This window comes from Heterodontus francisci, chromosome 39 (genome assembly GCF_036365525.1).
Source record: "Heterodontus francisci isolate sHetFra1 chromosome 39, sHetFra1.hap1, whole genome shotgun sequence".
Classification (NCBI taxonomy): domain Eukaryota; kingdom Metazoa; phylum Chordata; class Chondrichthyes; order Heterodontiformes; family Heterodontidae; genus Heterodontus; species Heterodontus francisci.
In genome coordinates, this window is record NC_090409.1 from 39,404,250 (window position 1) to 39,418,228 (window position 13,979).

The 13,979-nt window shown below is 47.8% G+C and overlaps 2 protein-coding genes across 4 annotated transcripts in view; one reads left to right on the forward strand and one right to left on the reverse strand.

Annotated features, from left to right (window-relative positions):
- LOC137352767 (myelin-oligodendrocyte glycoprotein-like) lies at positions 1 to 12,414 on the reverse strand. The gene is made up of 6 exons (XM_068018568.1): positions 12,309 to 12,414; positions 9,478 to 9,541; positions 8,694 to 9,026; positions 2,708 to 2,746; positions 1,455 to 1,563; positions 1 to 295 (listed from the first exon to the last, which is right to left on the reverse strand). Exons 1-6 carry the CDS (start codon positions 12,342 to 12,344, stop codon positions 226 to 228), a joined length of 651 nt encoding a protein of 216 aa, XP_067874669.1. The 5' UTR covers positions 12,345 to 12,414; the 3' UTR covers positions 1 to 225.
- LOC137352756 (myelin-oligodendrocyte glycoprotein-like) overlaps positions 12,108 to 13,979 on the forward strand; it is a 21,329-nt gene continuing 19,457 nt past the window's right edge. The window contains exon 1 of one of the 3 annotated variants that reach the window (XM_068018538.1): positions 12,108 to 12,567. Coding sequence is in view for 2 of the 3 variants with exons in the window: in XM_068018540.1 (XP_067874641.1) it covers positions 12,822 to 12,929 (108 nt within the window). In the remaining variant the exon portion in view is untranslated. Of the gene's footprint in view, positions 12,568 to 12,736; positions 12,930 to 13,979 lie in introns of those variants that run through there. The other 2 variants (XM_068018540.1, XM_068018537.1) reach the window with 2 other exon arrangements.

Here is a 13,979-nt window from a genome sequence, read left to right on the forward strand (position 1 = left end):
TTGAAACTCAAATCTGTTTTTATTTTAAACTAAAAGTCAAATGCTTGAATTTACTGCCTGGAAGTGCTGATTTTCCCCTCCCTGACCCAGGCTCAGTCCAGTGTAAACTCAGTTAGTGCTGGACAGCCCCGTTCCCCAGAAGGTTTTGTTCTCCAGCTGCTCCATTCTGATGCTCAGGTGCTGTTGTCACAAGGTCCCGTGTTTCACCTGAACAAGTCACCCCTGTCAAAGTGTTGGGGGGGGGCGGTGGTCAATAGATGCTTCATTGCGATTTTTGCTGTGTTTGTTCTCTTTCCTGGGAGGGGAAAATAAAAACCAGCAGAGTTCAGGTTACATTAAAAGAATCCAACACTTTGTACAAGTGTGTAAAGGAGCTGTTCAGGAGCACAGACCGATTAAATTACACTCAACATCCTGGGCACCAATGGCAGCTGGAAAATGGGTCACAGGAGCTGCACGGTGATGGAGCACAGAGTGTGGAGGAGAGGAGGCTTATAGAGGAGGCAATGGGCAAGAGCTGGACACTCCACAGGACCTGTGCTGACCGAGGCACCAGACCAATAGAAAAATGACAGCTCACCTCAACATTGGAGATTAAGAAGAATTGACGAGGATCTCGGTTAACACTGAGCTGAAGATGATGGGGGTCAGATCAGACAGGAGGAGGCTGGGAATGTCCGTACTCTCCAGACTGATCCTGTATTATTGAGAGGAGCCACAGATGGACAGGATATTCCCTGATGTGATCAAACCCGACCCAGCAGTGACCAAACAGGCTGACGGAGGCAGAAATATCGTGATGGGGGAGAGTCAGAGGACAGAGTTAGAGAGTCTGCAATAGTTCCCCCTCCCCACTGGCAGCTGGGCAAGAGATGGGCAGGGAGATGTGGATGTTGAGGGAGGCAGAGAAATGCAGCATAGCCTTGTTAGTGATTAAAACCACTGATGGCCGGGTCACAGGGGGTGGGAGTGGACACAGGGTATATCAGAGGTGAAGGTAGGTGGTCTCAGGTGATGGAGAGGATACAGTGTCGGAGGCTCAGCTCAGGGTCTGATAGGACTCCAAGGTTGTGAACAGTCTGGTTCAGCCTCAGACAGTGGCCAGGGAGGGGGATGGAGTCAGTGGCTGGGGAACAGAGCAAGGATCAGAGGCTGGTGAAAAGTCAGAGGAGAGAGGACAAGGGGACTTTAGGTGTAGGCTGGTGAGTTGTTTGCTGCAGAGATTAGGCGAGTGTCTATTAACTGTGTGATAGAGGGAGCCGCACATTCCTGCTCTTCACCTTCAGTTCAGCAGCTAGAAGATGACAACAAGCTGGAAGTGACTGGATAATGCAGCATTGAAACATCCCACACAGCACAAAGTGTATCAGTGCACACAACATTTCCACAACACCAAATATAATAAAACAAAACTAGAATTAACAATGGGAACTGCAGAACATTCTAGAACTCACCATCTTTGTCGCTTTCGGACAACAAAAACCACAATTACAGCAATGAGGAGGAGAAGATGAAGAATTCCGATGACCAATCCAACTATTGCTTCAGTAGAGAGTCCACGACCTGGAGACAGAATGAAGCTGTTAACAGACTGGGACACACTAACAAAACTAACAGCAGAGACAGTCAGCACCTAGTGTTTCAGAACCATCCCTAGTACAAACACATCCCTGGTCAATTCTAGTCCTGGAGGGATGTGGGATGTTAAATACCAATAATCACACACACACACACACACACCAAGCCACCCACAGTTCCTTGCACACACTCACTGCCCCACAGTCTGATTGATACATGCTTTCCAATGGAGAGAACTGGACACTGACCAGCAGCAGCCTCCCTTCAAGTTGGGAATGGAAAGGGAGTTTGGAGATGGAACAACAGCTTCCAAGGGTGAGGGGTTGTTTTTTTTTGAGGAGGGGGTGATGATGGTGGATTTAAAAGGAGGAACAGAGAATATCTGAAGAGAAAGAACCATTTAAAATACCGGCTCACGTGGGACCAGGAGGGAAAGTTGGATGATTAGTAGTTTAGCAGGAACAGGATCAAGGGGACAGGAGGTGGGTCTCATGGACAAGATGAGTTTAGAGAGGGAATGAGTGGAAATAGGAGAGAAACCAGAGAAAGATGAGAGTTCAGGGTTAGGGCAGGGGGGAGGATTATAGGAGGTTTAGCCAGGTGGGCGACTGGAAGGGAGGGACACAGCAGAAGCAGCACAGTGGCACAGTGTTTAGCACTGCAGCCTCACAGCTCCAGCGACCCGGGTTCAATTCTGGGTGCTGCCCGTGTGGAGTTTGCAAGTTCTCCCTGTGTCTGCGTGGGTTTCCTCCGGGTGCTCCGGTTTCCTCCCACAGCCAGAAGACTTGCAGGTTGATAGGTAAATTGGCCATTGTAAATTGCCCCTAGTATAGGTAGGTGGTAGGGAAATATAGAGACAGGTGGGGACATGGTAAGAGTATGGGATGAATGTAGGATTAGTATAAATGGGTGGTTGATGGTCGGCTCAGACTCGGTGGGCCGAACGGCCTGTTTCAGTGTTGTATCTCGAAATAAATATTTTTAAAAAGAGACAGCTGATCGAATGGTCTCGAACTTAGTGACAGAACAGTCCATGAGCTCCTCGCACGTATTGTTGGACTTATTACCCATTCAGTGTGAGCATATGTAAAATCTCAAAACACATGCAGTAGTTTAGAAACAGATTTACCTGGTACAGGTGTGTTCAGTACAGGTGGGCAATTGCGCTCTAAAGAAAACATCATGTGTTTAGTATTGTGTGTGACGGTAGACAGGCAATTGCTCACACCTGAAGATCTAATACACAGTTTACAACAAAAATGCATTTCTTTAATGTAAAAAATCCCAGCAAGAAAAGTGTTCCAACTGTAGCTAACAAAAGAAATCAAGGATTGTATTAGAGCAAAGGAAGAGGCGTATAAAGTTGTCAAAAAAATGTTAATCCTGAGGATTGGGAACATTTCAAAATTCTGCAAAGGAGGACCGGGACAAAGTTTAAGAAAGGGAAATAGAATACGAGAGTAAATTAGCGAGAAACATAAAAACAGACTGTAAAAGCTTCTCCAGATCTGCAAAACAGAAAAGATTAGCAAAGACAAATGTGGGTCCATTACAAACAGACTTAGGAGAATTTATAATTGGGAACAAGGAAATGGCAGAGAAAATAAAACAAATACTTTGTGTCTGTCTTCACAGAGGAAAATACTAAACACCTCCCAGAAATAATGGAGAATCAAGGGACTAGTGTAAACAAGGAACTGCAAGATACCAATATTAATAAACAAGTACAAGAGAAATTAGTGGGACTGAAAGTAGATAAATCCTCTGGACCTGATGATCTATATCCCAGCATGTTGAAAGAGGTGGCTGTAGAGATAGTTGATGCATTAGTGGTCATCTTTCAAAATTCTGTAGACTCTGGAATGGTTCCCGCAGACTGGAAGGTGGTAAATGTAACCCAACTGTTTAAGAAAGGAGGGAGAGAGAAAACAGGGAACTACAGACCTGTTAGCCTAGACATCAGTTATAGGGAAAATGCTAGAATCTACAATAAAGGATGTGATAACTGGACACTTCGAAAATAATGGTAGGATTGGGCAGAGTCAACCTGGATTTATGAAAGGGAAATCATGTTTTATAAACCTGTTGGAGTTTTTTTTTGAGATGTAACTAACAGAATAGAAAAGGGAGGGAAGAGGTGGATGTGCGATATCTGGATTTGAAGAAAACCTCTGATAAAGTCCCACACAAGAGGTTGGTAAACAAAATGAGAACACATGGGATTGGAGTGAATATACTGGCAGGGATTGAGAACTGGTTAACAGACAGAAAACAGAGAGTCGGAATAAATGGGTCATTTCCAGGTTGGCAGGTTGTTACAAGTTGGATACTACAAGGAACAGTGCTTGGGCCCAGCTATTAACAATCTAGATCAATGATTTGGATGTGGGGATTAAATGTAATATTTCCAAGTTTGCAGAAGACAAAAAACTAGGTGGAAGTGAGAGTTGTGAGGAGGACGCAAAGAGGCTTCAAGGAGATATGGAGAGGTTAAGCAAGTGGGCAAAAGATTGGAGAAATGTGAGGTAATCCACTTTGGGAGGGAAAACAGAAATACAGAGTATTTCTTAAACAGTGAGAGGCTGGGAATGTTGAATTTCAAAAGGACTTGGGTGTCCTTGTTCATGAGTCACTGAAAGCTAACATGCAGGTACAGCAAGCAATTAAAACAGCTAATGGTATGTTGGTTTTTATTACAAGAGGATTTGAGTATAGGAGTAAAGACTGCAATTATATAGAGCCTTGGTGAGACTGCATCTGGAGTATTGTGTAGTTTTGGTCTCATTACCAAAGGAAAGATACACTTGCCTCGAAGACAGTGCAACGAAGGTTCATCAAACTAATTCCCGGGATGGAGGGATTGTCTGATGAGGAAAGATTAAATGGACTGGGCCTTTATTCTCTAGAGTTTAGAAGAATGAGAGGTGATCTCATTCAAACATACAAAATTCTTACAGGTCTCGACAGGGTAGATGTAGGAAGGATGTCTCCCCAGGCTGGGGGTGGGGGGGTGGGGGTCTAGAACCAGGGGACACAGTCTCAGAATAAGAGGTAAGCCATTTAGGACTGAGATTAGGAGGAATTTCTTCACTCAGAGGGTGGTGAATCTTCAGAATTCTCTGCCCCAGAGGGCAGTGGAGGCTCAATCATTGAGTATGTTCAAGACTGAGATCGACAGATTTCTACATATTAAAAATATCAAGGGTTACGGGGGTAGTGCAGGAAAATGGTGTTGAAGTAGAAGATCAGCCATGATCTCATTGAATGTCGGAACAGGCTCGAAGGGCTGAATGGCCTCCTCTTGCTCCTATTTCTTATGTAAACTGCAGAAATGTTCAAATACTCTATCGGGCTGTAGGGAAACACATCCCGGGAGGAACGAGACTCGGGACAAACAGATCAGGAAGGATCAGGAACAGGGTCGGCAGAGTGAAAAATCCAACAGGATTGCATTCACTTTGAGGGGTAGAATGGAAGTTTTCCAGAGTTACCCCCAGCAGGATCATTCCCAGCAGACTACACCCACCTGTGGAGAGAATTCCCACAGGATCCTGGGCTGACTGGGATACACTTTCAAGGTAAGTGCACTGGGTCTTGTAAAGGCTGCCTGAGAGGTGCTATGGACCCCACCTCCTTCACCCCAACATCTGGAGACAGATGTAGCATGTTTTTGGAGAGTGAGAGCAGCTTAATAGCACCGTTAACTCCTTCCATCACCCAGTTTAGCAGCTCTGTCCTTCAGGGCTCAGCCAGCTCGGTCAGTGGTGGGATTACAGAGTGACCCTTGGTGATAGACAGTGAAGTCCCCACTCAGTACATTCTGTGTCCTTGTTACCCTCAGTGCTTCCTCCAAGTGGTGTTCAACGTGGAGGAGAACTGATTCATCAGCTGAGGGAGGGCAGGAGGTGATAATCAGCAGGAGGTCTCCAGGCCCATGTTTGACCTGAAGCTGAGAGATTTCATGGGGTTCAGAGTCAATGTTGAGGAGTCCTGGGGTCACTCCCTCCTGACTGTATACCACTGTGTCCCCACCACTGGTGGGTCTGTCCTGCCAGTGGGACAGGACATACCCAGGGATGGTGATCGAGGAGTCTGGGATGTCGGGTTGATTCTGTGACTATGACTGTCTCACAAATCTCTCCCAACATGGACACCAGTCTCCAGATGTCAGTGAGGGGGACTTTGCAGTGTCAAAAGGGCTGGGTTAGCCTTTGCTGTGTCCTGATTCGATATCTGGGTCACAGCCAGTGGTCCGTTCAGTTTTATTCCTGTTTTTCTTTCTGGTGGTTTGATACAAACTGATTGAAGTGACCGAGCAAATCAGAGGGCAGTTAAAAGTCAACCAGGTTAATGTGGGACTGGAGTCACATATAGACCAGACCAGGTAAGGATGGCAGGTTTCCTTTCCGAGAGGGACATTAGTGAACCAGTTGGGTTTTACAACAATCCAACAGCTTCATGGTCACTTTTATTGGGACCAACTTTATATTTCCAGATTTATTTTAAACTGAATTTCAATTCTGAAAGTGGGATTCCATGGTGGGATTTGAACTCACATTCTCTGGATTATTTTTTTTAATTCATCCATGGGATGTGGGCGTCGCTGGCCAGGCCAGGATTTATTGCCCATCCCTAATTGCCCTTGAGAAGGTGGTGGTGAGCTGCCTTCTTGAACCGCTGCAGTCCAGGTGGGTTAGGTACACCCACAGTGCTGTTCGGAAGGGAGTTCTAGGATTTTGACCCAGCGACAGTGAAGGAACGGTGATATAGTTCCAAGTCAGGATGGTGTGTGACTTGGAGGGGAACTTGCAGGTGGTGGTGTTCCCATGTATTTGCTGCCCTTGTCCTTCTAGTTGGTAGAGGTCACGGGTTTGGAAGGTGCTGTCTAAGGAGCCTTGGTGCATTGCTGCAGTGCATCTTGTAGATGGTACACACTGCTGCCACTGTGCGTTGGTGGTGGAGGGAGTGAATGTTTGTAGATGGGGTGCCAATCAAGCGGGCTGCTTTGTCCTGGATGGTGTTGAGCTTCTTGAGTGTTGTTGGAGCTGCACCCATCCAGGCAAGTGGAGAGTATTCCATCACACTCCTGACTTGTGCCTTGTAGATGGTGGACAGGCTTTGGGGAGTCAGGAGGTGAGTTACTCGCCTCAGGATTCCCAGCCTCTGACCTGCTCTTGTAGCCATGGTATTTATATGGCTACTCCAGTTCAGTTTCTGGTCAATGGTAGCCCCTAGGATGTTGATAGTGGGGGATTCAGCGATGGTAATGCCGTTGAATGTCAAGGGGAGATGGTTAGATTCTCTCTTGTTGGAGATGGTCATTGCCTGGCACTTGTGTGGTGCGAATGTTACTTGCCACTTAACAGCCCAAGCCTGGATATTGTCCAGGTCTTGCTGCATTTCTACACGGACTGCTTCAGTATCTGAGGAGTCACGAATGGTGCTGAACATTGTGCAATCACCAGCGAACATCCCCACTTCTGAACTTATGATTGAAAGAAGGTCATTGATGAAGCAGCTGAAGATGGTTGGGCCTCGGACACTACCCTGAGGAATTAGAATTAGAACATTACAGCGCAGTGCAGGCCCTTCGGCCCTCGATGTTGCGCCGACCTGTGAAACCATCTGACCTACACTATTCCATTTTCATCCATGTGTCTATCCAATGTCCACTTAAATGCCCTTAAAGTTGGCGAGTCTACTACTGTTGCAGGCAGGGCGTTCCACGCCCTTACTACTCTCTGAGTAAAGAAACTACCTCTGACATCTGTCCTATATCTATCACCCCTCAACTTAAAGCTATGTCCCCTCGTGTTTGCCATCACCATCCGAGGAAAAAGACTCTCACTATCCAACCTATCTAACCCTCTGATTATCTTATATGTCTCTATTAAGTCACCTCTCCTCCTCCTTCTCTCCAATGAAAACAACCTCAAGTCCCTCAGCCTTCCCTCCATACCAGGCAACATCCTAGTAAATCTCCTCTGCACCCTTTCCATAGCTTCCACATCCTTCCTATAATGCAGTGACCAGAACTGCACGCAATACTCCAGGTGCGGTCTCACCAGAGTTTTGTACAGCTGCAGCATGACCTCGTGGCTCCGAAACTCGATCCCCCTACTAATAAAAGCTAATACACCATATGCCTTCTTAACAGCCCTATTAACCTGGGTAGCAACCTTCAGGGATTTATGCACCTGGACACCAAGATCTCTCTGTTCATCTACACTACCAAGAATCTTCCCATTAGCCCAGTACTCTGCATTCCTGTTACTCCTTCCAAAGTGAATCACCTCGCACTTTTCCACATTAAACTCCATTTGCCATCTCTCAGCCCAGCTCTGCAGCCTATCTATGTCCCTCTGTACCCTACAACACCCTTCGACACTATCCACAACTCCACCGACCTTCGTGTCATCCGCAAATTTACTAACCCACCCTTCTACACCCTCATCCAGGTCATTTATAAAAATGACAAACAGCAGTGGCCCCAAAACAGATCCTTGCGGTACACCACTAGTAACTAAACTCCAGAATGAACATTTGCCATCAACCACCACCCTCTGTCTTCTTTCAGCTAGCCAATTTCTGATCCAAAGCTCTAAATCACCTTCAACCCCATACTTCCGTATTTTCTGCAATAGCCTACCATGGGGAACCTTATCAAACGCCTTACTGAAATCCATATACACCACATCCACTGCTTTACCCTCATCCACCTGTTTGGTCACCTTCTCGAAAAACTCAATAAGGTTTGTGAGGCACGACCTACCCGTCACAAAACTGTGCTGACTATCGCTAATAAGGAACTCCTGCAGTGATGTCCTGGAGCTCAGATGATTGACCTCCAACAACCACAACCATCTTCCTTTGTGCTAGGTATGACTTCAGCCAGCGGAGGGTTTTCCCCGATTCCCATCGACCTCAGTTTTGCGAGGGCTCCTTGATGCCATATTCGGTCAAATGCTGCCTTGATGTCAACGGCAGTCACTCTCACCTCACCTCTGGATTACTAGTCCAGGCCTCTGGATTACTAGTCTAGTAACATAACCACTGCACTACTGTACCAATAAAATCAGAGTAAATGCAGAATACCTGAAACAGAAACCTCTCACCTGTTACAGAGAGATCGACATCTTGATGAAAGACAACATCTGCCCTCTTGTAAAACTGGCACACATACTTGTACTGGTCTGACTGCCTGAGGTCAGAGATCATAACTGACCAGTTGCCTTGTTCCAGTTGATCTTTGAACAGGTTTGTTCTGTTTCTGAACCGTGGGTCTTGTAGTGCCAAATCATCATTTCCATTGACAAATTTGTGTAAAACTCCACGCTTGAATATCCACCAAATTACCTGGAAATCAGAGACTGGGACATTCTCTTTGTAGACACATGGCAGCACAACCTGCTCCCCAAGGAACCCAGAAACTGGGACAGGCGAGTAACCTGGAAAAGATTGAAAGTATTTATCCACAGATATAACCTCCCTGCTGGTACATTCCATCCCAAGCTTCACATGGTTACACTGCGATGCTTGATTTACAAGAAGCACTGATCAGTAACTCACTGCTTTCATTTCTGTGGGAAGGTTAAAGGTCAGGCATTAAGGGCCTTCAACTAAAACCAGCTTGTGCTGGATATTTGTATCCACAGAGCAGCTGGACAGCACTTTGAATCGTGTGTTTCCCATTGTACACATGCTGGGAGAACACATCAGGATATTGGTCACCCTGCCCACCTCCCCCCTTTGGGAGAACAATGACAGACCAGTGAACTGGCAGTGAGATCCCCAAACAAACACTGGATTTGGGACTGAGGTTTGCAGAATCACCCAGGCTTCAACACTGAACCAACTAATCCGAGCTCTGCTGAACGTGAGAGCAGTCACAGCGCTTACCTGAAACAGCAGCAACAGCATTTAGCAGCAGCAGGAGGAGGAGGAGTTTCTGTAAGTTGGGTCCCTGCAACAAGAAAACACAGTTACCCCCCTTTACCACAGTTTCTTGCTGCTCATGTCCATTTCTGAACCGGACTGTGTCACTGTGTCCCCCACCCCTGGGTGTAGATTAACAGCTAGGTGTTTATTTTCAGTTTAAACACAGTTTCTCTCGCTCCATCTCCTGTCTGACATTTCTCCTTTTATAAATGAGACCCTGCCCCAGGGTCAGGAAGACAACGCCCCGAAATGGAACAAACTCTCCTCCTTTTTTTTTTAGAGGGAGACAAACAATAAAGAGGCGAATCCTCGGGGAGAGAAAGGAAAGTTTCCCCCACATCCCCCTCCCTCTCCCCGGGTGTGAGACACTGACAATACCTGCAGCGCTTTTCCATCCATTCTCCCGAACCCTGATCATCCCCTCTCGGAGACGGAGACAGGGAATCTGCTGCTCAACCCGGATCGGCCAACTGCGCCTGTTATACTTTGAAACACAGGGACGATAGGGGTATGGTCCAGACAGAGGGGAATCAGTCCCGGTCCCCGTGTCTGTGTCTCTGTCCAGACAGAGGGGGGATCAGTCCCAGTCCCTGTGTCTGGGTTCAGACAGAGGGGGATCAGTCCTGGTCCCTGTGTCTGGGTCCAGACAGAGGGGAATCAGTCCTAACCCCTGTGTCTGGGTCCAGACAGAGGGGGATCAGTCCTGGTCCCAGTGTCTGGGTTCAGACAGAGGGGGATCAGTCCGAGTCCCTGTGTCTGGGTCCAGACAGAGGGGGATCAGTCCCAGTCCCCGTGTCTGGGTCCAGACAGAGGGGGATCAGTCCCAGTCCCCGTGTCTGTGTCAGGGTCCAGACAGAGGGGGATCAGTCCCGGTCCCTGTATCTGGGTCCAGACAGAGGGGGATCAGTCCGAGTCCCTGTGTCTGGGTCCAGACAGAGGGGGATCAGTCCCAGTCCCCGTGTCTGGGTCCAGACAGAGGGGGATCAGTCCCAGTCCCCGTGTCTGTGTCAGGGTCCAGACAGAGGGGAATCAGTCCCGGTCCCTGTGTCTGGGTCCAGACAGAGGATGATCAGTCTGGGTCCCTGTGTCTGGGTCCAGACAGAGAGGGATCAGTCCCGGTCCCTGTATCTGGGTCCAGACAGAGGGGGATCAGTCCCGGTCCCTGTATCTGGGTCCAGACAGAGGGGGATCAGTCCTAGTCCCTGTGTCTGGGTCCAGACAGAGGGGGATCAGTCCCGGTCCCCGTGTCTGGGTCCAGAAAGAGGGGGATCAGTCCCGGTCCCCGTGTCTGGGTCCAGAAAGAGGGGGATCAGTCCCGGACTCTGTGTCTGTGTCTGGGTCCAGACTGAGAGGGGAGTCAAACCCAGTCCCAGTCCCTGTGTCTGGGTCCAGACAGAGAGGGATCAGTCCTGGTCCCTGGGTCTGGGTTCAGACAGAGAGGGATCAGTCCTGGTCCCTGTGTCTGGGTCTGGGTTCAGACGGAGAGGGATCAGTCCCAGTCCCTGTGTCTGGGTCTGGGTTCAGACGGAGAGGGATCAGTCCCGGTCCCTGTGTCTGGGTCTGGGTCCAGACAGAGAGGGATCAGTCCTGGTCCCTGTGTCTGGGTCCATGGAGAGTATGCACACCATTCTGCTGTTAGGAAGGATGTTGCAGGATTTTGACCCAGCGACAGTTCTACTCGGGATGGTGTGTGGCTTGGAGGGGAACTTGCAGGTGGTGGTGTTCCCATGCATCTGCTGCCTTTGTCCTTCTAGTTGGTAGAGGTCATGGGTTTGGAAGGTGTTGTCTAAGGAGCCTTGGTGCGTTGCTGCAGTGCATCTTGTAGATGGTACACACTGCTACCACTGTGTGTCGGTGGTGGAGAGAGTGAATGTTTGTAGATGGGGTGTCAATCAAGCGGGCTGCTTTGTCCTGGATGGTGTCGAGCTTCTTGAGTGTTGTTGGAGCTGCACTCATCCAGGCAAGTGGAGAGTCTTCCATCACACTCCTGACTTGTGCCTTGTCGATGGTGGACAGGCTTTGGGGAGTCGGGAGGTGAGTTACTCGCCTCAGGATTCCCAGTCTCTGACCTGCTCTTGTAGTCACAGTATTTATATGGCTGGTCCAGTTCAGTTTCTGGTCAATGGTAACCCCCAGAATGTTCTGGATGATATTTCCAGGATGGTGAGTGACCTTGAGAGGAACATGCGAGGCCTCCTTAGACCGACTGCACAATTTTTGTATCCGTGCTTATATAATGAATATTTTGCACTTGTTTTGCTCTCAGCAAATTTTAAAATTAAAAATTAGATTCCATAGTGAGGGAATAATGTTAAAAAGAAAGCCCAAACAGAAACAAAGCAAATTGTCTATAATTATAAACTCTGTCCTGCTTTCCAGTCAATGAGGTTTTATCACAACTGCTGAAAGTCTTTATTTCACAATTTTATTGTTTTAGCTCGATTTCTATTGGTGGATTCTAACCGTCAATCAGCGCAGACCCGCCCCTCGGCGGCGAAACAGCTGGGCGGAGCATTCATCGCCTTGACCCTGATCGACACCGAGCTCGGCCAATAGGAACACAGACTGACATGAGTCGGTTCAGCCAATGGGCGGCAGCGGGGGCGGGACCGCGCTGAACAAGATGGCCCCCGTGTCCGCCGCCATTTTAAAGTTTATTTCCTGCACCATCTGGTCTGGATGGTGAACGGTGCTGAAAAAAACAAGGAGGCGCAAACCGCAAACAGCAACGTTTATCAGGAAGGAGCCGCTCGCCATTACTGACCCCCCCGAGTGTGAGACACTGACAGTACCTGAAACCCCTTTTCTATCGTCAAGGCCTCGATCATCCCCTCCCGGAGACAGGGGAGCTGCTGCTGCTCAGCCGGAGGAGTCAGACCGAAAGAGAAAGAGCAGCTGCAGGCAGAGACCAAAGTACAAGGGCAGGGTGGAGCCAGAGGCTGAGCGGATAATGTTATTGGACTGGCAATCCAGAGGCAATAAAAACAGAAAGTGCTGGAAAACGATCAGGCAGCGTCTGTGCAGCGAGAGAGAACAGAGTTAACGTTTCAGGTCTGTGTCCCTTCATCAGAACTGCAATAGATTAATAACCACAATGTCAGGGTTAGACCTGAGAGAAGGGAGTGCAGCAAGTTCAGAGGGAGAGAGGTTAGAGTGAGTGAGTGAGTGAGTGAGTGAGTGAGGGGGGGGCGGGGAGGGGGTGGCAGAGAAACTAAGAAGACCGATGTCACGCCGACAGTTTTCAATGAAAAGCTCAAGAGCGGGTAAGAGGCCAGAGGGAGGGGTCCGATGCCGGAGGCGGGTGAATGGGACTGCTGGTCGGCGGGGTTGGACTCCTGGTCAAAGAAGTGATCCCAGAGGCGAAAGTGACGAAGGAAAAGCTCAACATCATGTCCAGCACAAAATACATTGAGGTAGGGGGCGTAAGGGTGTAAAACGGAGTCCTTTGCTAAGTACAGGTTGTTCAGCATCAAAGAGGGGAAGGTCAGAGGGTATTGTGAATACATGGTGTTACAACCGAGGTGGGAGGAATGCACTGTTAATTCAGTCCCGCTTCTCCACGGGCCACAGCATATCAATACATTTTCCCACTTACTGAAACAGCCAGTTAGATACTCTGTCCCCCAGAATAAAGCACAGCAACCAGGTCTTCTTTAATCAACAACAAAATTAACTGTTTATTATAAAGCCAAATCTTAACCAATAATGAAGTAAATATATATTCAAACCGAGATTGTAACAAGGTTTAATGTTAAACACACTCTCTTTATAGCTCCCCTTTGGCGAATCCTTGTTCACCGCTTTCCAATTATAAGGAAAAGAAATCAGCACACACAGGTTTTTTTAAGTTTAAAGAAGAAAGATTGAAATTTATTAAATTTAACCTTGAACTCTAATTCGGATAATGCCTACAGATACATGACCCGCCCACGCCAGCATGCATACATGATGTATGTAGATAAGGACTGAAAAGAGAAGATAAATGAAGTGAAAAGTTTGAGGCAATCTCTAAAAGGGGGGTTCGTTACTGTGCTTCAAGCTCGCTGTGGAGTCTTTGATTGTAGGTAGGTCTTACATGTCATTGGGACCCAGTATTATTCTTAAACCTTGTTCAATGTAGGAGACTTTTCTCTCTTTGAGGTTCATGTGTCTTCAGTGGGTTCAGAGGCTTGTGAGAAAGAGATGGGAGCAGGCAGGAGAGACCTTCTTCAGTCTAGGAGTAAACTGCTTTTTGCCAGTTACAAACACTGTGGCAGGTTCAAATTCAAAAAAAAACTCAGGTGGCCCTGCAAGTTAGTCATGTGACTAGCTGGTCTGACCACATCCATTTTTGTATACGGCAATCTTAGCCATCAACCTGGAATGTGAACTCCTCCACCTTTAAGATCTGATAATCAAAAGTCCATTGTGGATTGAACGTGTCAGGGTCTTTTGTCCCTTTTAAGTATTGTCTGTAAATAGGC

Excerpts from the sequence above, each read along its gene's own strand:
- LOC137352767 (XM_068018568.1), bottom strand. The coding sequence starts at position 12,344 with ATGATCGAGGCCTTGACGATAGAAAAGGGGTTTCAG. Across the intron at positions 9,542-12,308 it reads CGATAGAAAAGGGGTTTCAG|GGACCCAACTTACAGAAACT; the intron begins GTACTGTCAGTG and ends TTCTTGTTGCAG. Across the intron at positions 1,564-2,707 it reads ACTGAACACACCTGTACCAG|GTCGTGGACTCTCTACTGAA; the intron begins GTAAATCTGTTT and ends TTCTGTCTCCAG.